The 23,406-nt window shown below is 37.6% G+C and overlaps 1 protein-coding gene across 3 annotated transcripts in view; it reads left to right on the top strand.

The window, feature by feature from the left end:
- The window catches only part of PHF24 (PHD finger protein 24), a 520,975-nt gene that overhangs the window by 440,387 nt on the left and 57,182 nt on the right, over positions 1-23,406 (top strand). For all 3 annotated transcript variants that reach the window (XM_053700990.1, XM_053700988.1, XM_053700989.1), the window contains exon 5: positions 3,515-3,717. In XM_053700990.1, coding sequence (XP_053556965.1) covers positions 3,515-3,717 — 203 coding nt within the window. The remainder of the gene's footprint in view (positions 1-3,514; positions 3,718-23,406) is intronic.

Below are 23,406 nucleotides of genomic sequence, written 5' to 3'. Positions count from 1 at the left end.
CTACTGATGATTAGTTAGGCCTGCCTCTCTAGTCTAGTGATGATTCATTAGGTATCCCCTCTAGTCTAGTGGTAAATAGATAGCTTTGCTAATCAGTCTAGTGGTGATTAGACAGACCTGCAGTCTAGTCTAGTGATGATTAGTTAGGCCTTCCTTTACGTTTAATGATGATTAGTTAAGTCTGCCTCTCTAGTCTAGTGATGATTCATAAGGTGTTCCCTCTAGTCTAGTAGTAAATAGATAGATTTGCTCAGTCCTTGATTAAATCCTGCACCATAGCAAAAGAGTTGTGCACACCAAAAGATTACTGCATACCTTAAAATATAGATGAAAAGTCCGCAAAAAAACAGTACTACCATCAGTTAAAGAATTCACTTTTTATTCTATATTGCAGGATCAGGTAAAACAAACCAAGTCTATGTTTCGTGTTACATACCCTTAGTCATGTAAAATAAATACCTCTCATCATGACATCATTTCTGAAAAAATCTTTCTCAGGAGAAAACTCCCCCTGTTGGTACATTTTAAAATTTACAACTTACACAATTAAATACAGATATGAAAGACAACACACAGAAAAATGATTGATTACAGAAATAAATTCAAATCATAATTTCTAATAATCCCTTTAGGAGCTAGTGCATGGGGACCCAATCTGTTATGGAGTGGCCAACTCCAAAAAATGGCATGCAACAGGTGCATCTTGGTCCTTCCAATACTAGATTTGTGTTGCACAGTTCTATTGCGTACCCTTTGTTTTGTTTCTCTCTCTCTCTCTCTCTCTCTCTCTCTCTCTCTCTCTCTCTCTCTCTCTCTCTCTCTCTCTCTCTCTCTCTCTCTATATATATATATATATATATATGCAATTATCTTCATATATATATAAAAATATATATAGAAATATCTATTTCAAATACATACAACATTTTCCCTCATGTGAAGAACATTGTAATGTAAAATATTTACAGTAAATACACAGTAAAACACATTATTAAAATGTATTCATTTTTCTTCTTCTTGTTTTTGAGTGGAAAGGGCTCCAAAGTATATATACATAGGTATATATGTGTAAATATATATATTATATATATATATATATAAAAAGGAGAGAACAGCACTCCTGAGATAGAACAAAAGCTAGAATAACTTCCGTGCCTGTTCATTTTTATTACAACTCAGGGTGTAGGTTCTTTTAGCACACTATGCCCTTTCACAGAGAAAAAATATCCTGTAGCATATCAGTCTGACCCTGCCCAATGACAGCCCAGCACCGAAATACCAGGCAATTCCGCGCTGAACAAGAGAAACAACAACCCCAGATGATCGTTTCAGCCTTCCGTGGGCCTCGTCAGTGAGGTGCAGCTGTATCTCTCAAAGGGCAAGTGTGCACGGGGTCCACGTCTGGCTTACCCATTACTCTTAGGGAGACCCAAGAGTAATTTGCATAAATATCAAAAGAGAGAGAAATGCCCTTAGAGAGATACAGCTGCACCTCACTGACGAGGCCCACAGAAGGCCAAAATGATCGTCTGGGGTTGTTGCTTCCCTTGTTCAGAGAAGAATTGCCTGGTATTTCGGTGCTGGACTGTCATTGGGCAGGGTCAGACTGATATGCTACAGGATATTTTTTCTCTGTGAAGGGGCATTGTGTGCTAAAAGAGTATGCACCCTGAGTTGTAATAAAAGTGAACAGGCACGGAAGTTATTCTAGCTTTTGTTCTATCTCAGGAGTGCTGTTGCCTCTCTTCTGATATATATATATATAGACATACATTATAGGCCTTTCCATTCAAATAGCCTGTCATATATTATATACTTTTTAACCCTTATAATATTTATATGAATACTTTTTATTAGATAGTATATACATATATGTAACACTTTATTGTATTTTTTTTTAAAACCACTCTCTCATCCTTTCCTGCCTTGACTATTGCAACTCCGTCCTCTCTGGTCTCCCTAGCTGCCGCATAGCTCCTTTACAATCCATAATGAATGCCTCTGCCAGGCTCATCTTCCTTGCACGTCGCTCTTCATCTGCCGCACCCCTCTGCCAATCCCTTCACTGGCTTCCTCTTGCCTCCAGGATTAAACACAAAATTCTCACTCTGACATACAAGGTCATACATGAACTTGTCTCCAGATACTCTCCCTCTTGACCCCTTCGCTCCGCTCATGATCTCCTACTCTCCTCCTCTCTTGTTACCTCCTCACACTCCCATTTACAGGACTTCTCCACACTGGCTCCCATCTTGTGGAACTCTCTGCCTCTCTCCACAAGACTCTCCTCTAGTTTTAACAGCTTCAAGCGCTCCCTAAAGACTCTACTGTTTAGGGATGCATACAATCTACACTAACCTTTCCTAACTCCATTGCTTTCCCCTTGAACCCCTTAGAATGTAAGCCTATGAGCCCAGCTGTTTGTAGATAGCTTCATAAGAGCCGACTACAAGAGTGCAACTCTTGGCAGGGCCCTCTACCAATTTGATCCCTATAAATGTTATCTTGTATACCGCCTATGCTTATAGCGCTGCGGAATCTGTTGGCGCTCTACAAATACCTGATCTGTGCACATCCTAAAAGGGCTAATTAATTAAAAACAGTTTGCATCAAAAATTGTTTAAACATTGCTGGCAAGTATTTTAAAATCATTTTCAAAAGTAGGCAAAATGAATTACATAGCTAAGCTGCCTTGAGAAGCCAAATCCAACTGCCCCCACCCCCCTATCAGTGTTTAGGCACAGGTATTGTATTTCAACTGAGTTCACAGCTTCCAGGCAGCTCCAGCAGATAATCCCTATGCATTTTTGCGTTCTACCAAAACAACAATAGATTTAGATACAGCCATAGAAAGAAATGTGTGTGTTGGGGGGGTTAGAGCTTTACAATTCGGAAACTTAAATGAAAGGGTTAATGGAGAGGCACTGCAGTATAAATTTGCAGGAAAAGTAATTGAAGTACAAATTATATTATTTTGTCTCTATCCCAACTTGTTTTATGTCCATTTAAAGGGACATGAATCACTACATTATTCATTCATAAATCAGATAGAACATAACATTTTCAACAACTTTCCAAATTAGTTCTATCATCACATTTTGCTTCATTCTCTTGCTTTTGTTAAAGAAGCAGCAATGTACTACTGGCTACTAGTGAGCCAATAACAATATCAAGTATATAAGTACAGCCATCATTCAACATCTAGCTCCCAGTAGTGCATTCCTGCTCCTGAGCCTGTCTAGGTATGATTTTCAACCAAGAATATTGAAAGAACGAAGCAAATTTAATAAACTGGAAAGCTCTATCAGGATCATGAAAGTACATTTTGGGTTTCATGTCCCTTTAAAGTCAAATAAAAAAAAAAAACTCCCATTCAAGTTGAAAACTTAACTACCATCAATAACAAAAAGCCCTTACAGTATTGCATTAGTACTGACAGTGTAATGTAATAACGTGATACTATTCTGCAGTCACTTCTCGCTGTTGCCTCACTACTTGCCCTTGTACCATACAGATTGTCCTCTGACGCTGGATGACTTCTTGCATTATAAGCACCTGGTAAACAGACGGCTACAGGAAAAGCAGCTGAGCGATGATATTGAGGAGTCAGCAACACTGCAGTTCTCTTTCATGGATCCAGAGAAGAAGGGGCACGTGGAATGGGGGGACTTCCTCTCTCATGAGTCCATCTGTCTGCTTCAAAAACTACGCAGTCAGGTGATTCCCAGAATATCTACCTGTCTATCTGCCTGTCTTTCTATCTATCTATATATATATTATCTATCTATATGTCTGTCTGTCTATCTACCTGTCTATCTGCCTGTCTTTCTATCTATCTATATATATATTATCTATCTATATGTCTATCTGTCTATCTGCCTGTCTGTCTTCTATCTATCTTTCTTTATATATATTCAGGGACAGCTCAAGAAACTGTGCTGCCTGGGTCAGAGAATGCAATGGTGCCCCTAGTAGCAACATTACTGATTGGCATATCAACCTACTAGCCTGGCCCCTGACATTACTTAGCCTGCCTACCTGCATGCAAACAATGCTTATACACAATTGCGCAAGGAAGTTTGGGAAGAGATGCACTTGTCCCATCTTGAATGTCACCCCTCGCTGATTCTGTGTCCTTGATGAGGTTGTGCTGCTGGGAGCCTGCGACTTCACCCACAGTGACACAGAACAGGAGTGGTCTGGGTCTAACTGTGACTTACTCAGTCAATGAAGTGCTGCCCCTTGTCAAGTGCTGGACCCACTTAGTCCCATGGTTGAACCGGCTCTGTATATATTTTGCTATTTCATATACTGTGCATATATTTATATATTGTCTATCTATCATCTGTCTGTCTATATATATTGTCTATCTGTCTGTCTATCTATCATCTCTCTGTATATATATATATATATATATATATATATTGTCTATCATCTATCTGTCTATATATATTGTCTGTCTATCATCTATCTGTCTATATATATTGTCTGTCCATCATCTATCTGTCTATATATATTGTCTATCTGTCTATATATATTGTCTATCTGTCTGTCTATCTATCATCTATCTGTCTATATATATTGTCTATCTGTCTGTCTATCTATCATCTCTCTGTATATATATATATATATTGTCTGTCCATCATCTATCTGTCTATATATATTGTCTGTCCATCATCTATCTGTCTATATATATTGTCTATCTGTCTATATATATTGTCTATCTGTCTATATATATTGTCTATCTGTCTATATATATTGTCTATCTGTCTGTCTATCTATCATCTCTCTGTATATATATATATATATATATTGTCTGTCTATCATCTATCTGTGTATATATATATATTGTCTATCTGTCTATATATATTGTCTATCTGTCTACATATATTGTCTATCTGTCTATATATATTGTCTATCTGTTTATATATATTGTCTATCTGTCTATATATATTGTCTATCTGTCTGTCTATCTATCATCTCTCTGTATATATATATATATTGTCTGTCTATCATCTATCTGTCTATATATATTGTCTATCTGTCTGTCTATCTATCATCTCTCTGTATATATATATATATATATATATATATATTGTCTGTCTATCATCTATCTGTCTATATATATATATTGTCTATCTGTCTATATATATTGTCTATCTGTCTATATATATTGTCTATCTGTCTGTCTATCTATCATCTCTCTGTATATATATATATATATTGTCTGTCTATCATCTATCTGTCTATATATATATATTGTCTATCTGTCTATATATATTGTCTATCTGTTTATATATATTGTCTATCTGTCTATATATATTGTCTATCTGTCTGTCTATCTATCATCTCTCTGTATATATATATATATATATATATATATATATTGTCTGTCTATCATCTATATGTCTTTATATATATATTATCTGTTTGTCTATCTTTTATCTATCCTCAGGGCCGGATTTGCCATTAGGCACAGTAGGCATGTGCCTACAGGCGCATTGCAGCAGGGGCGCCACAAGAGTCAGTGTATTTTTTTTTTTTTTTTAAAATACTGTATATATTTTTTCAAATTTTATTTCAGTAAAATAAATGTGCCGCTGCTCTGGCAAAACAAGCTATTGATCCGGTGTGCTGGGGCCGGGTTGGAGGAACAGGGGCCTCATGTGACTTGAGTGACAGTCTACACTGCAAACTTCTGTCTCCCTCTTGGCTGCCGCTCCCGGGTCGCCCTGACACTCACTCATCACTTCCTAGTCCAACCACTCCCAGCTCCCTGTCTCGTTGCACGCGCGGGAATAGTGAGACAGGAGACTGTGAGAGAGGGAAGCAGCAGCGGGCTGAGCTTGCTTGGGGACTCGGGAGGCCAGAGTCTGAGGGCGCCGCAGCAAGAAGTAGTTAGGTTAGGCGACTGGCAGCACTCACTACAGTCGGCAGGCAGCAGCAAGGCAGGATAGGACTAGCTAGCCTGGTTGGTCACTGCACAGACTGTCCAGTCCCACTCCACAGAGGTAGCTGAGCTTTCTTCTAGTGTGCTAATGTTATTGTTCATTGTAGCACAATTTACACAGCATTTCACATAATGAGTTAACTAGATAACAGGCTGGGTTTAGGTTAATAAGTTTAAACAAGAGATAAGGCTTGCAGCATGAGATCCAGGCACACACACAGTCAGTGGAGACAGAAATCTCTGTGACAACTTCAACAGAGAACGCAAGTAAGTGCACAAGTATATTATTGCTGTTGTTGTAGTGCAGATAGTGTACTGGCATTAGATCAGGGTAGCCATGAGATCATATACATTATGTACAGTTGCACTTCTCTTGGTCATTTAATACAATATGATTACTGCTCATTACATTGTGTTCTTCTTGTTACTGATGCAGTATGGGTCACTTTTTCAAGTGAGTTCCCAAAAAGGAAGACTGTGCAGAACAGACTGTATATTTAATGTTGATCAATAGCATATCACAGGATTTGTTGTGTGATTTCTCATTTACCATGAAAGTGTTTAAATGTGTTTTGTAGATATTGCTCCAATAAAAAACATATTTTTTTAATGAATAATAAGAATTTTAGGAAATACAAAAGACAGCATATAGATCACACTGACAATTTCCATCCATTTTTGATAACGGTTTTCAATTGTATGGCCATTTGAGTTAAGTTAAAGGGACATAAACCCAAAATTATTCTTTCATGGTTCAGATAGAGAATACAATTGAAAACAACTTTCCAATTTATTCTACTATTATCTAATGTGCTTCATTCTCTTGAGATCCTTTGTTGAAAAGCATATCTAGATAGCCTTAGTAGCTGCTGATTAGTGGCTGCACATATATGCCTCATGTGATTGGCTCAACCCTGTGCATTGCTATTTCTCCAGCAAAGAATATCTAAAGAATGAAGCAAATTAGATAAAATAAGTAAATGGGAATGTTGTTTAAAATTGTATTCTCTATCTGAATCTTGAAAGATTTTTTGGGGGTTTAATGTCCCTTTAAGTGTGTATTGATTTTTGGTGTAGCTTCCATTACAACAAATATTGTATAATAGGTGTGTGTGTGTTAGTTTGTGTATCTCCATAAAAGGGCATGTGGTTTAAATTGTATTGCAATTTTTTTTTTATTTACTCTAAAAGATTGCTTTTGCTGCCTTTTTTTTGGACAAATTGATTTTAAAATTGAAAGTCAGCTTTATTAAAGATAAGCTGATCTAATGTATTGGCTTTAATGTTTTACATCTAATATTTATTTTTAGTTGTCCTAAATAATAATTAAAAAAATCCTCATTTTTTTTCACTTTTTTTTCAGATTTTTGTGCCTACAGGCACCTGAGATGTAAATCCGGCCCTGTCTATCCTCTGTCTATCTTTCTATATTCTCTATCTATCTATAATCTATATTTCTATTTATCTAAATATATATATACTGTTTTTTTATCTACTCTATATCTGTCTATCATCTATCTATCTATCTTTTTATCTATATATCATCTATCTATCAAATCTCTATCCATTTATCCGTCCCTCTATCATGATTCTATCTATCTGTCCTTCAGTTGTTCTGTCTTTTTATCTATCTCCTTTTAGAAACCATTTGTTTTCTATGAGAAACCATCCTTTTCTTTCCAACAAACTAACTGTTAGATGTCAGCTCTCTATGGAACAAAATCCTCTACTCCGTCATTTTGTGTATCACTGTCTTATTTTTATTTATTGCACCCTGTATAGCACGACTGAATGTGCCAGAGGTTTACACATAAAGATAATAACAAACTATCTGTAGATTACCCCTCAAGAGCTGCTTTCTGCTTCCTGATAAACATACTTAGAGGGACAGCAATCTCTATCACAATCACAAACACTGGCCCAAATTTAATTTAAGCAACCAATGAAATGCCAACCTGTCAGCAAAATGATGTCAGATTGCACTAACCAGGTTAGAAAAAAAACCCATTTGCAGCAGTGACATTTCCATTACTTCGTATTTGCTTTTGCAGTAATATGTGGGGAGCAATACAGACTATCGTTGTGGTTTTGTCTGTTTTAGCTTTTGAAGGCCAAAAGCAAAATGCTTTAAATTATGCAAAACTGGCAGCTGTTCATAACATGATCCAACTGGTACATTAAAAATAAACTATCAGCTAATAAGTAAGTTCAATAAAAATAGTTAATGAATAGTGATGTTAAAGGGACAGTCTACACTAAAATTGTTATTGCTTAAAAAGAAAGATAACACTTTTACTACCCATTCCCCAGCTTTGCAAAAACAACATTGATATACTAATATATTTTATAATATTTAAACCTCTAAATTTCTGTCTGTTTCTAAGCCACTACAGACAGCCTCTTATTACATGTTTTTTTATTTGCTTTTCACAACAGGAGATTGCTAAGTTCATGCGGGCCATATAGATAACATTGTGTTCATGCCCGAGTAGTTATTTAAGAGTTAGCACAACACAGTAATATACTAATAAATATAAAAGGCATGTGATCAGAGGGCTGTCGGAAGATGCTTAGATACAATGTAATCACAGAGGTAAAAAGTGTATTAATAGAACTGTGTTGGTTATGCAAATCTGGGGAATGGGCAATAAAGGGATTATCTATCTTTTAAAGCAATACAAATTATATTGTAGACTTCCCCTTTAAATGTACATCGCTGTTCATTAAGGGATTGCCTGCTTGCTATAGTTCAAGCGGCAAGACCACAGTATTAAACCACCCCCTTCTGCAGGCTTGTTAGACTAGAGCAGTCTCGCCGCTATTAAAAAATGCACTTCCATAGAAAGACTAGCAATGTACAGGGTACTTTGCTGGACTTTAAGGGGTTAATATGAATATTGCATAAATATGCTTTTACATGTTTTCCTCTACTTGACTGCAAAGGGCTCCAATGCACTATATATATATATATATATATATACACACGTCTATATTTGTGTACATATGTATTTATATATATATATATATATATATATATATATATTTATATGTCTGTAAATACATATATATATAAACATAAATACATATGTACACACACACACAAACATATATATATTTATTTATATATATATATATATATATATATATATATATATATATATATATATATATATATATATATATATATATATATACAGGTGGCCCTCGGTTCAATTTACACTGTTTCAGAATGACAAACTTTTTTCCAGTCATGTGACTACTATTGAAAAGCATTGAGAAGCAGTGCATTTATTAAAATAGCCAGTAGGTGGAGCTGTCTGCTGGTGTTGCAGCAAAGCCAAGCAAGCTGAAATTAATCAGTTTAACCAGACCTGAGCTATCGAGCAGATTTCAAAGGAACAAGATCTTCCTGTCTATAAATCAGTCCAGAGTGGAATGCATAGAAAGAACTGTTTGCAGAAAAATGCAAGTGAAGTCTGTGTTGTGTGATTATTTTATTAGGTTTATAATGCTGTTTAACAAATGTTTTTGTTCATTTAACTTAGTTTAATTATATATTCTGTGTTGTGTGATTATTTTATTAGGTTTATAATGCTGTTTTGCATTTAAAGTCTTCATTTCAAGCTTTAAAATAATGTATTAGGTGTTACTTATGACAATTTTGATAGGGGCCTGGAACCTATCTCCCTCACTTCCCATTGACTTACATTATAAACTGGGTTTCAATTTACAACGGTTTCGATTTACAACCATTCCTTTTGGAACCTAACCCCAGCGTAAACTGAGGGCTACCTGTATATATATATATATATATATATACTGTATCTAGATAGATATATATAGATACATATACATACATCTTTAGGCATGTGTATGTATGTATGTCTATGTTAAAGCCCTTTGCCTGAGACATAGGGGCCGAATTATCAAGCTCCGAATGGAGCTTGATGCCCCTGTTTCCGCAACAGCAGTTATGTAGCAGTGGTATTAAGATCCCTTCTCCATAACTGGTCCGCCTGCTCTGAGGCTGCGGACATCAATCCGCCCAATCCTATACGATCGAGCTGATTGACACCCCCTGCTAGCGGCAAATCTGCAGGGGGCGGCATTGCACAAGCAATGTCCGGACAGACATTGCCACAATTCAACCAGATCAAATACGATCCGGTTGATTGACACCCCCCTGCTGGCGGCCAATTGGTGCAATGCTGAATACGGAGAGCGCATTCAGCGATGTCTGTCGGATCAGGTCCGACAGACATTTGATAAATTTGTCTCTAAGAGTCACACCAATATACTAATATTTGGATCTAAGATCTGTGACTTAACTTGACAGTCTGGATACCGTTTTGGAAATACTAAGACTCTACTGGATAAAACACGCTAACACCTTAAACAGGGAAATATTCCCGCCCAGCACTACTTTCAGTTTTTCATTATTGTGGAACATATGATTTTATCAATTTTCAATTTTTTATTTCTGAATTAATTTACCCTTGTGCAATTTTAAGAAAATATTCTCTGCATGAATTTCCTTCTGTATGAATTCACCTGTGTTCTATTTTTAGAAAACATTTTGTGAAATAGTTATATACTTGCATATGCATAAGCTCAAACTACATTTGCATTAGTTTATATGTTTTTGATAGCTATATTCTATACTATTGGTTAGCCAACCTGAGAAAATATTTGAATTGTGATTTTTATATTTATATGTTTATATTTGTGTTTATATAGAATGCATTTAATACATTTTTTTTTTTTAAGATACAACTTTGTTATGATACTCATATAATAACACACATAACCCCATGAGAAAGAGTTTCACACCAGCATGGCAAAAGGTTGATTATCATAATAGGAATTAAAAAAGCAATTTTAAAAATAGACACTTTGGAAACCAATATCAAGGCCAAAAGAGAGACTAGTATAATACATCTAAAAAACAGACATACTCCACATACCCACACTTACAAAATAGGTTTTCCATCCTTAATAACTCCCCATGCCCCTCCCACTATGCAAGAACTGAACAAAAAACATACGATTCCCCTCCACATAGGGGTTACAGAAAGCCCCAACCTAAACCCCTCGTTAGTGAAGAACATTTTTTAGGACAAGGCCAGCATCCACAAAATCAGAGAAGAAAAAGAAGACATTTAGAAAGAGGGGATGTAGAGGAGGAAGGCAAAGAGGAACACAAACACACATGGGGGCCCATTTATCAAGCTCTGTACGGTGCTTGTGGGCCCGTGTTTCTGGCGAGTCTAAAGACCGCTGCTCCATAACCCTGTCCACCTGCTCTGAGCAGGCAGACAGGAATCACCGTAAATCAACCAGATCGAGTACGATCAGGTTGATTGACAGCTCCCTGCTGGCGGCCCATTGACCGCGAGTCAGCAGAGGGTGGCATTGCACCAGCAGCTCTTGTGAGCTGCTGGTGCAATGTTAAATGCGGAGAGCGTATTGCTCTCCGCATTCAGCGAGGTCTTGCGGACCTGATCCGCACTGTCGGATCAGGTCCACAAGACCTTTAATAAATAGGCCCCATGGAGACTACAACCACAGCAAACCAAAAGGGTGAGATAGTAGACAACCAAACAAGGTATCTACAACTTCAGCAATTGTAAATTAGAACCAACACATATATAAGTTCTAAGTAAAAAACTATCCTTTGCCCCTACTCAAAGATGTGATAAATTTAGCACCTACATTGATGCAAATAAATTCATAAGAAATTTAACTTTAAAAAGGCATTTTATGAAAATGCCACTAGAAAATAGCCATACTATAGGCACCACTGAAGGACAAATAACCTTCCTGAAGGACTAAAAAGGTTTAATACATACTAACATGAATAATAGCTACAACTTTTATCATAAACACGATAAGGGTAACTATCTAGAGACCTTTGAAAAACTAGTACTGGAAGATAAACCAGAAAAAGAACATTACCCATAATCTTACCCTTAAACAAAAAGCCCTTATAACAGAATTAGAAAATAACAATGACCTAGTGATAAAACCGGCAGACAAGGGAGGAGGAATCGTTATAGTGGACAGAAAGAAATATAAGGACACCTTTGGTGGTGAACACCTTTTTAGAAGATGAGAATACATATAAAAAAATTAAAAGTAACCCCACACAAGTCTACCAAATTTTCTTAAAAAATAATTTGGAAAAAAGCAAAAAACAAAAGGAATCATCACAGAAAAATAATTCAATTTCCTCTATCTAAAACACCCAAAAATAACCGCATTATACGCAATCCCCAAAATACATAAATCTATAGCCAACCCTCCAGGCAGACCCATAATCTCAGGGATTAATTCGCCAACAGCCAATCTTTCAGCATATATCTATAGATACCTACAGAAATATGTAGTCAGCCTCACCTCATATTTAAGAGACTCAACAAATTTACTTCTGCTGTTGGAGAACACCGCCTGGAATAGAAACCACATACTAGTCACCTGTGATGTGACATCACTTTATACTTGAATAGAACACGAAAGAGATTTTATTCTAGATGTGATACAATTTATATTATCCCATAACTATTTTCTGTATGGGGGGCCTTCTATTAGCATGTTTGCGGCACAGTTATGGGAACCAAATTTTCCCCAGCTACACAAACCTGTTAATGCGAAAATGGGTGGAGGGATTTCTAAGGGCTACAGTTTATAAAGATCACTTCATCATGTACAAGAGATACATAGACGATCTGTTTTTTAAATGGGGAGGCACCAAAATAGATCTTCTGAATTGCATCAAAGATATGAATACAAATAACATGAATCTTAAGTTCACCTGTGAATATAGTAAAAATAAGGTACACTTTTTAAACCTTCATTATATATACATATAATTACACATATTAACAGATAAATATATATTTATATAATCATATATATATATATATTTAATTTGCGGTCTATGGGAACACACAGTTCCCATAGATCGCAATGTAAAGGCACTTTTTAGTGCCTTTTTTTTTTTCCTTACACCCTACAGCCACCAACTTTAGCCCCCAAAAACTGCCTAGTGCAGTTGTTTTTAATGTAACAATTTTTTTTAATGTTTTTTAATGTAGGTACATACATATGCTTCATACATAGAGTGTACGTACATACATATGCTTCAGACACAGAGTGTACGTACATACATATGCTTTATGCACAGAGTGTACGTACATACATATGCTTTATGCACAGAGTGTACGTACATGCATATGCTTCATGCACAGAGTGTACGTACATACATATGCTTCATACACAGAGTGTACATGCATACATATGCTTTATGCATAGAGTGTACGTACATACATATGCTTTATGCACAGACAGAGTGTACGTACATACATATGCTTCATGCACAGAGTGTACGTACATACATATGCTTCATGCACAGAGTGTACGTACATACATATGCTTCATACACAGAGTGTACATACATACATATGCTTTATGCACAGAGTGTACGTACATACATATGCTTTATGCACAGAGTGTGCGTACATACATATGCTTTATGCACAGAGTGTACGTACATACATATGCTGCATGCACAGGGTGTATGCACATACATATGCTTCATGCACAGAGTGTACGTACATACATTTGCTTTATGCACAGAGTGTTCGTACATACATATGCTTCATGCACAGAGTGTATGTACATACATATACTTTATGCACAGAGTTTATGTACATACATATGCTTCAAGTACAGAGTGTACGTACATACATATGCTTCAAGCACAGAGTGTACGTACATACATATGTTCATGCAGTGAGTGTATGTACATACATATGCTTCATGCACAGATTGTACGTACATACATATGCTTCAAGCACAGAGTGTACGTACATACATATGTTCATGCAGAGAGTGTATGTACATACATATGCTTCATGCACAGATTGTACGTACATACATATGCTTCATGCACAGAGTGTACGTACAAACATATGCCTCATGCACAGAGTGTACGTACATACATATACTTCATGCACAGAGTGTACGTACATACATATGCTTCATTCATAATTTTGAATCATTTGACATTTAAGTGATATTGCACAGGGCAGTACTCACTTATGTTGTATACGTACATATGCTCTGTAGCACAATAAAAACTTTCACTAAAACAGTTGAAAAATAACTTAACACATTTTTGCAAATGTTGAGAAAATGTTTCTTTTTAAAATTTCCTGCGCATTTCAATTATGGTGTTTAGCTTTCTACTTTAAAGTGAAGGCCAATTTTCATGTGAAAGTTTTTGTTTTTTAAAAAACTATTAAAAACAGGGGCACTTTGATTCATGAAAATTGACATTGCACCATATTTTAAAAATACTTACCTTTTTCTTCTGAAACTCCGGATTTCTCCGGATACACATATTAACAGATAAATATATATTTATATAATCATATATATATATATTTAATTTGCGGTCTATGGGAACACACAGTTCCCATAGATCGCAATGTAAAGGCACTTTTTAGTGCCTTTTTTTTTTTCCTTACACCCTACAGCCACCAACTTTAGCCCCCAAAAACTGCCTAGTGCAGTTGTTTTTAATGTAACAATTTTTTTTAATGTTTTTTAATGTAGGTACATACATATGCTTCATACATAGAGTGTACGTACATACATATGCTTCAGACACAGAGTGTACGTACATACATATGCTTTATGCACAGAGTGTACGTACATACATATGCTTCATACACAGAGTGTACATGCATACATATGCTTTATGCATAGAGTGTACGTACATACATATGCTTTATGCACAGACAGAGTGTACGTACATACATATGCTTCATGCACAGAGTGTACGTACATACATATGCTTCATACACAGAGTGTACATACATACATATGCTTTATGCACAGAGTGTGCGTACATACATATGCTTTATGCACAGAGGGTACGTACATACATATGCTGCATGCACAGGGTGTATGCACATACATATGCTTCATGCACAGAGTGTACGTACATACATTTGCTTTATGCACAGAGTGTTCGTACATACATATGCTTCATGCACAGAGTGTATGTACATACATATACTTTATGCACAGAGTTTATGTACATACATATGCTTCAAGCACAGAGTGTACGTACATACATATGCTTCAAGCACAGAGTGTACGTACATACATATGTTCATGCAGAGAGTGTATGTACATACATATGCTTCATGCACAGATTGTACGTACATACATATGCTTCAAGCACAGAGTGTACGTACATACATATGTTCATGCAGAGAGTGTATGTACATACATATGCTTCATGCACAGATTGTACGTACATACATATGCTTTATGCACAGAGTGTACGTACAAACATATGCCTCATGCACAGAGTGTACGTACATACATATACTTCATGCACAGAGTGTACGTACATACATATGCTTCATTCATAATTTTGAATCATTTGACATTTAAGTGATATTGCACAGGGCAGTACTCACTTATGTTGTATACGTACATATGCTCTGTAGCACAATAAAAACTTTCACTAAAACAGTTGAAAAATAACTTAACACATTTTTGCAAATGTTGAGAAAATGTTTCTTTTTAAAATTTCCTGCGCATTTCAATTATGGTGTTTAGCTTTCTACTTTAAAGTGAAGGTCAATTTTCATGTGAAAGTTTTTGTTTTTTAAAAAACTATTAAAAACAGGGGCACTTTGATTCATGAAAATTGACATTGCACCATATTTTAAAAATACTTACCTTTTTCTTCTGAAACTCCGGATTTCTATTCTGAAACGATGCCCCGCCTGCGTCTTCCTGGTTTACTTACCCAGCAATGACAAAACCGACTTCCTCCAATCACGGCGTTCGTCATTGTTGACGTATGAAGAGGCTTGTGACAGGCTGGTGAATCACTGGAGCGGCTTTAAGAAGAAAAGGTAAGTATATTTTAAGAAAACGGATGAAATGTCAATTTTCATGAATGAAAGTGCCCCTGTTTTTAATAGTTTTATTTTAAAAACGGGCGTTTTCACATGAAAATTTACCTTCACTTTAACTTGTAAAAATGTCACTTTAATAATAAAACTGATGCAGATTTTGCTATCTAAAATCTAAAAATGTGATTAAAAACTCAGAACAATATCTCACTATACATATATATGTGTTTGTGTATTGATGGATACATTACTGAGCACAGTTCTGAACCTAGTAAGTGAAATGAAAGTAGAGAATGATTTGTGCAGGGTTTGTATTTCAGCATTACACATGGGCAGCAGCGCATATTTCATTTCAGACATCATTCATGAAAAATTCACTTTTTAGAATATTCTTTTGCTGCACTGAATGTTCTGTAACAGTTACATTCATTTTTGTTAAAAAAAGAATGTAAACGTTACTTTGCTGCAGGTGACAGTGTCACCTCTAAGCTTTTACTTACCTGTAGCGCTCTGGGAGCTGCGCTAATCCGACCCTTCTTCAAAGAGTCCAGGACCATGCTAATAGGAGGATTAGCCCTCCATTTATGAAGTTCTAAAATCAGCTTTTCAGTGCTGCTGGCTGCAGGCTCGCACTTATTACGCCAACTGTTAAATGGCATATCTCAATCCACCCAGATTTTTTTGTCTGGGAAGATTGACAGCCCCTGCTGCAGGTTAGACACAATGCTGTGTGGACAGGGGGAAAGGTTATGCCCCTGTCTTCCCCTGTTTTTGATACATCTCGGTTATAGCATTAAATGACCTTCTCATTTAGTGCAGGCTCTGAGATCCACCGCACTAATCCTCCTATTAGCACAGCCCTGTTCTTTGTGCTGTAGGGAAGTATATTAACCTTTAATAGCCAATTTAAATGAAAAGAATACATACTAACCAATAGTGATGTCGCGAATAGTTCGCCGGCGAATAGTTCCCGGCGGACATAGCATGTTCGGGTTGGCCGCGGCGGGCGAACATATGCGATGTTCAGTCCGCCCCCTATTCGTCATAATTGAGTAAACTTTGACCCTGTATCTCACAGTCTGCAGACACATTCCAGCCAATCAGCAGCAGACCCTCCCTCCCAGACCCTCCCAGCTCCTGAACAGCAGCCATTTTAGATTCATTCGGAAGCTGCATTGTTAGTGAGAGGAGGGACAGTGTAGCTGCTGGTGATTTAATAAGGAAATTGATAGCTAGTTTAGTGTATTAAGTGTCCACTACAGTCCTGAAGGACTCATCTGATCTCTGCTGTAAGGACAGCACCCCAAAAAGCAATTTTTAGGGCTAGAACATCATTTTTATTTTTTTCCTGTGTAATCTAATTGCAGTTGCCTGCCTGCCAAGCCACTTGCCCAGTGCCACCACTCATATCTGGTGTAACAGTAGTGTAAATTAAAAAAAAAAAAAACTTTTTTGACTGTGAAACATCAGTCTGCTAGTGTAATCTAATTGCAGTTGCCTGCCTGCCAGCGTGTGTGCCAGGCCCACTTGCCCAGTGCCACCACTCATATCTGGTGTAACAGTAGTGTAAATTAAAAAAAAAAAAAACTTTTTTGACTGTGAAACATCAGTCTGCTTGTGTAATCTAATTGCAGTTGCCTGCCTGCCAGCGTGTGTGCCAGGCCCACTTGCCCAGTGCCACCACTCATATCTGGTGTAACAGTAGTGTAAATTTAAAAAAAAAACTTTTTTGACTGTGAAACATCAGTCTGCTTGTGTTATCTAATTGCAGTTGCCTGCCTGCCAGCGTGTGTGCCAGGCCCACTTGCCCAGTGCCACCACTCATATCTGGTGTAACAGTAGTGTAAATTTAAAAACAAAAAACTTTTTGGACTGTGAAACATCAGTCTGCTTTTTTGTGTCAGGCTCACAGCGTATACTGTGCCCACTTGCCCAGTGCCACCACTCATATCTTGTTTAATAGTAGTGTAAGTGTACATTTAAAAACAAAAACAAAATTTTGGACTGTGAAACATCAGTCTGCTTTTTTGTTTCAAGCTCACAGCTTGTACTGGGCCCATTTGCCCAGTGCCACCACTCATATCTTGTTTAATAGTAGTGTAAGTGTACATTTAAAAAAAAAGGCAATCCCCAACCTGTACTCGATTGTGCAAAAGGAAGTAACCTTACCATGGGTCCCAGCCCACACGTCTTGTAATTCTCTGTCTGGGAAATTATCTATCTATCTATCTATCTATCTATCTATCAAATCTATCTATTTATCTATCAAATTTATCTATCTATCATATCTATCAAATGTATCTATTGCATCTATTGATCTATCTATCTAATCTATGTATGTATCTATCTATCTATCTCGTGGCCGGACCGACCAAGCATCTTTTTTCCATCTCCCGGTTCCTAAAATCCATGCCATATACACGTCCCCTGATAGGGGACATAACAGGGATTAAACTGCTAAGAATAGTACTACTTAACACACCACTCATATCTGGTGGCACAGTAGATTGCACGCGCAGTGCCCCAAATTTGAAGTAGAAGGACCGACCAAGCATCTTTTTCCATCTCCCAGTTCCTAAAATCCATGCCATATACACGTCCCGTGATAGGGGACACCGCAGTGGAAGGTACCCGGCTGAAATTTCAATGCACAAAAGGCAATCGCCAACCTGTACTCGATTGTGCAAAAGGAAGTAACCTTACCATGGGTCCCAGACCGCGCGTCTTGTAATTCTCTGTCTGGGAAATTATCTATCTATCAAATCTATCTATTTATCTATCAAATCTATCTATCTATCTATCGTATTTATCAAATGTATCTATTGCATCTATTGATCTATCTAATCTATGTATGTATCTATCTATCTATCAAATCTATCTATCTCGTGGCCGGACCGACCAAGCATCTTTTTCCATCTCCCGGTTCCTAAAATCCATGCCATATACACGTCCCCTGATAGGGGACGTAACAGGGATTAAACTGATAAGAATAGTACTACTTAACACACCACTCATATCTGGTGGCACAGTAGATTGCACGCTCAGTGCCCCAAATTTGAAGTAGGAGGACCGACCAAGCATCTTTTTTCATCTCCCGGTTCCTAAAATCCATACCACATACACGTCCCCTGATAGGGGACATAACTGGGATTAAACTGATAAGAATAGTACTACTTAACACACCACTCATATCTGGTGGCACAGTAGATTGCACGCGCAGTGCCCCAAATTTGAAGTAGGAGGACCGACCAAGCATCTTTTTCCATCTCCCAGTTCCTAAAATCCATGCCATATACACTTCCCCTGGCACCGCAACTGCCTCTGGGAACCTTACCAGGGGTCACAGACCGCACGTCTTGTAATTCTCTGTCTGGGAAATTATCTATCTATCAAATCTATCTATCTATCGTATCTATCAAATGTATCTATTGCATCTATTGATCTATCTATCTATCAAATCTATCTATCTCGTGGCCGGACTGTTATCTGACATCCACTTGTGTTTCGTCCAAATGTCCATCGGCCAAATGTCCGTTGGCCAAATGTCTGTCTGCCAAATGTCCGTCGGCTAAAAGTCCGGCCATGATTGCATGCGCAGTGCCCCAAATTTGAAGTAGGAGGACCGACCAAGCATCTTTTTCCATCTCCCGGTTCCTAAAATCGATGCCATATACACATCCCCTGATAGGGGATGTAACAGGGATTAAACTGATAGGAATAGTATTACTTAACACACCTTATAATAATGCAGAGAGAGGCAATGTAGAGAGAGGAGTCTGAAGAAGAGGAGTCAGAGGAGGAAGGTGGCTTTGAGGAGGTGGAAGACCAAACACAGCAGGCGTCCTAGTGGGCTGGGCTTGTTGTCACCTTTCGGGGACCCTTGGTGTTGTACGTGGCTGGGTGGAGGGAGAGACCTTCAATGACCTCAGTGAGGACAAGGAACGGGACATGGCTAGCTTGGTATCCAACTTTGTGCAAATGGGGAGTTTGCGGTTGTGCAAATGGACTGTTTGCGGTTGTTTGCAGTGCGTTAAACGGGGAGTTTGGTCTGTCACTGTGAAGCGGGCGTAACCCTTACACTACCTGATCCATACAACATCATACCTGATTTTTTTAAAGCACGTTATTCCAAACAATTTAGGAAAGGTGATTTATGCCCTTTATGGATTAAAACCAGACTCTGCATCAACTATGTAATTTTCCGTGGGAGTTTTGCCATGGATCACCATTGAAACAACTTTTCCATCACTATTGTGGCCAGAAAGAGTCCCTGTGGGTTTTAAAGTTCGTCCTGCCTATTGAAGTCAATGGCGGTTCGCCCGGTTCGCCCGTAAATTTTAAGTTCGCGACATCACTACTAACCAATTTCATCAGTATATATTCGTTATTTTTTAAATTAGTTGGTACATTCTTTCAGACATTTGTTTTGTTGAAACAAAACAAATAGCCATATTTTCATCATAAATACTGTATGTAAGAAAACAAATGCACCTCTCTATACAGTATTGTATTCTTTAATGGTTTCAGTTATAGAAGTTGCTTGATGTCGACGATGAAATCATAATAATCACTGTTTTCTGTCACTGAAGCGAAAAACAGGAAACAATTAAAACATTTTATCTTTGTTAGGAGGTTAATTTGTTTAAAGTGGCTTAAATTAAAAAAAAGTCAGAAGCGTTTCCACCAGAAATAATGAACAACTTGGTGATTAGGAGAGAGAACAAATTTTCAACATAATTGCTCTTATCACAACAGAATAAAATGTAAAAGATGTATTAAAATACCTTAATTTTTTATTTTTTTTTAAATGATTATTTTAATGAAGCACAACATTTCACATAATTACCTATTTATATATATCATTATGTACATCAGGGATAAGGAATTGAATTTCCTGTATTCAAATTATTATTTTTTTACTTTCTTTTCATTGGTATTTAAATTGGTTAGTAAACGTTGGTGCAAAATTACAACACGGCAGCTACTGATGACAACTGCATAATGCGTATGAATGTTGTTTTTTTTTATTGTTTATCATTTAAGGACATTACACTCAAACTTGAATTCCTGCTAAAAGGTTACATTATACACATTGTAATTAGTCATTTATTTTGCCTGCTGTCCTGTAATTTAAATTAGCCAGTGCCAAGAGTTTGAGAAATATATTTGTCTGTTGGAGACAAGAGATTTTTCTTATTTTTTAATAATTTCACTGTGTGGCTGTTTGGACTTCATTCCTGACTAGAGAGCTACATATTGGGTTTTTTATATCAATTGAGCTTAAAAAAAAATATATATATATATATATATATATATATATATATATAGTGTATATATATATATATATATATAGTGTATATATATATATATATATATTAAAGCTAAATATATATATATATATATATATATATATATATATATATATATATATATATATACAGTATCTTACAAAAGTGAGTACACCCCTCACATTTTTGTAAATATTTTATTATATCTTTTCATGTGACAACACTGAAGAAATGACACTTTGCTACAATGTAAAGTAGTGAGTGTACAGCCTGTATAACAATGTAAATTTGCTGTGCCCTTAAAATAACTCAACACCCAGCCATTAATGTCTAAACCGTTGGAAATAAAAGAGAGTACACCCCTAAGTGGAAATGTCAAAATTGGGCCCAAAGTGTCAATATTTTGTGTGGCCACCATTATTTTCCATCACTGCTTTAACCCTCTTGTGCATGGAGTTCACCAGAGCTTCACAGGTTGCCACTGGAGTCCTTTACCACTCCTCCATGACGACATCACGGAGCTGGTGGATGTTACAGACCTTGCGCTCCCCCATCTTCCATTTGAAGATGTTCAATAGGGTTTGAGTCTGGAGACATGCTAAGCCAGTCCATCACCTTTACCCTCAACTTCTTTAGCAAGCCAGTGGTCGTCTTGGAGGTGTGTTTGGGGTCATTATCATGTTGGAATAATGCCCTGCGGCCCAGTCTCCGAAGGGAGGGGATCATACTCTGCTTCAGTATGTCACAGTACATGTTGGCATTCATGGTTCCCTTAATGAACTGTAGCTCCCCAGACCATGACACTGCTTGACTGTAGACAATTGTCTTTGTACTCCTCACCTGGTTGCCGCCACACACACTTGACACCATCTAAACCAAATAAATGTATCTTGGTCTTATCGAACCACAGGACATGGTTTTAGTAATCCATGTCCTTAGTCTGCTTATCTTCAGCAGCTTCAACTGTTTGCTGACTTTCTTGTGCATCATCTTTAGAAGAGGCTTTCTTCTAGGACAACAGCCATGCAAACCAATTTGATGCAGTGTGCGGCTTATTGTTCTGAGCACTGACAAGTTGACCCCCCACCCCTTCAACCTCTGCAGCAATGCTGGCAGCACTTATACATCTATTTTCCAAAGACAACCTCTGGATATGACGCTGAGCATGTGCACTTAACTTCTTTGGTCAACCATGGCGAGGCCTGTTCTGAGTAGAACCTGTCCTGTGAAACCGCTGTATGGTCTTGCCCACCGTGCTGCAGCTCAGTTTCAGGGTCTTGGCAAACTTCTTATAGCCTAGGCCATCTATATGTAGAACAACAATTCTTTTTTTCAGATCCTCAGAGAGTTATTTGCCATGAGGTGCCATGTTGAACTTCTAGTGACCAGTATGAGAGAATGTGAGAGCACTAACATCAAATTTAACACACCTGCTCCCCATTCACACCTGAGACCTTGTAACACTAACGAGACACATGACACCGGGGAGGGAAAATGTCTTATTGGGCCCAATTTGGACATTTACACTTAGGGGTGTACACACTTTTGTTTCCAACGGTTTAGACATTAATGGCTGTGTTTTGAGTTATTTTGAGGGGACAGCAAATTTACACTGTTATACAGGCTGTACACTCACTACTTTACATTGTAGCAAAGGCATGTATTTATCAAGCCGTCAACCGCAAATACGCTGGAATTCCACAGCGTTTTTGTGGTGAGCCTTATTCGCCTTAGTTATCAAACCCTACAAACCGGCAAAAGTAGAATTTAGTGACGTAACATACGATCCGCCGGACTCAGTCTGACACAGATCGATGCTTACATCACTACAGGTGTTCCACATGCAAGTTCGGCACAATCTGACCACTTTTGCTAGATATGAAATAACTAGCAGGTACACTCGGCACTTTTCCGGCCCAGCGTACCTGGTTTTCAATCCGCCGCCCTGGAGGCCGCAGATACCATAGGAATCAATGGGAGTCGGAAAGCAGCGAGAGCTCCTGTTCACTGCTGCCCGATATCCCATTGATTCCTATGGTAATGTCTACACCAAACACCCCTAATCTGCCCCCCCTACATTATACTTATTAACCCCTAAACCGCCGCACCCGGAGCCCACCCCCACCTACATTATACTTATTAACCGCTAATCTGCCCCCCTTCACCGCCGCCACCTACATTATATTTATTAACCCCTAATATGCCCCCCCTACACCGCCGCCACCTACATTAT

This window comes from Bombina bombina, chromosome 2 (genome assembly GCF_027579735.1).
Source record: "Bombina bombina isolate aBomBom1 chromosome 2, aBomBom1.pri, whole genome shotgun sequence".
Lineage (NCBI taxonomy): Eukaryota > Metazoa > Chordata > Amphibia > Anura > Bombinatoridae > Bombina > Bombina bombina.
This window is presented reverse-complemented; position numbering and strand designations above follow the sequence as displayed.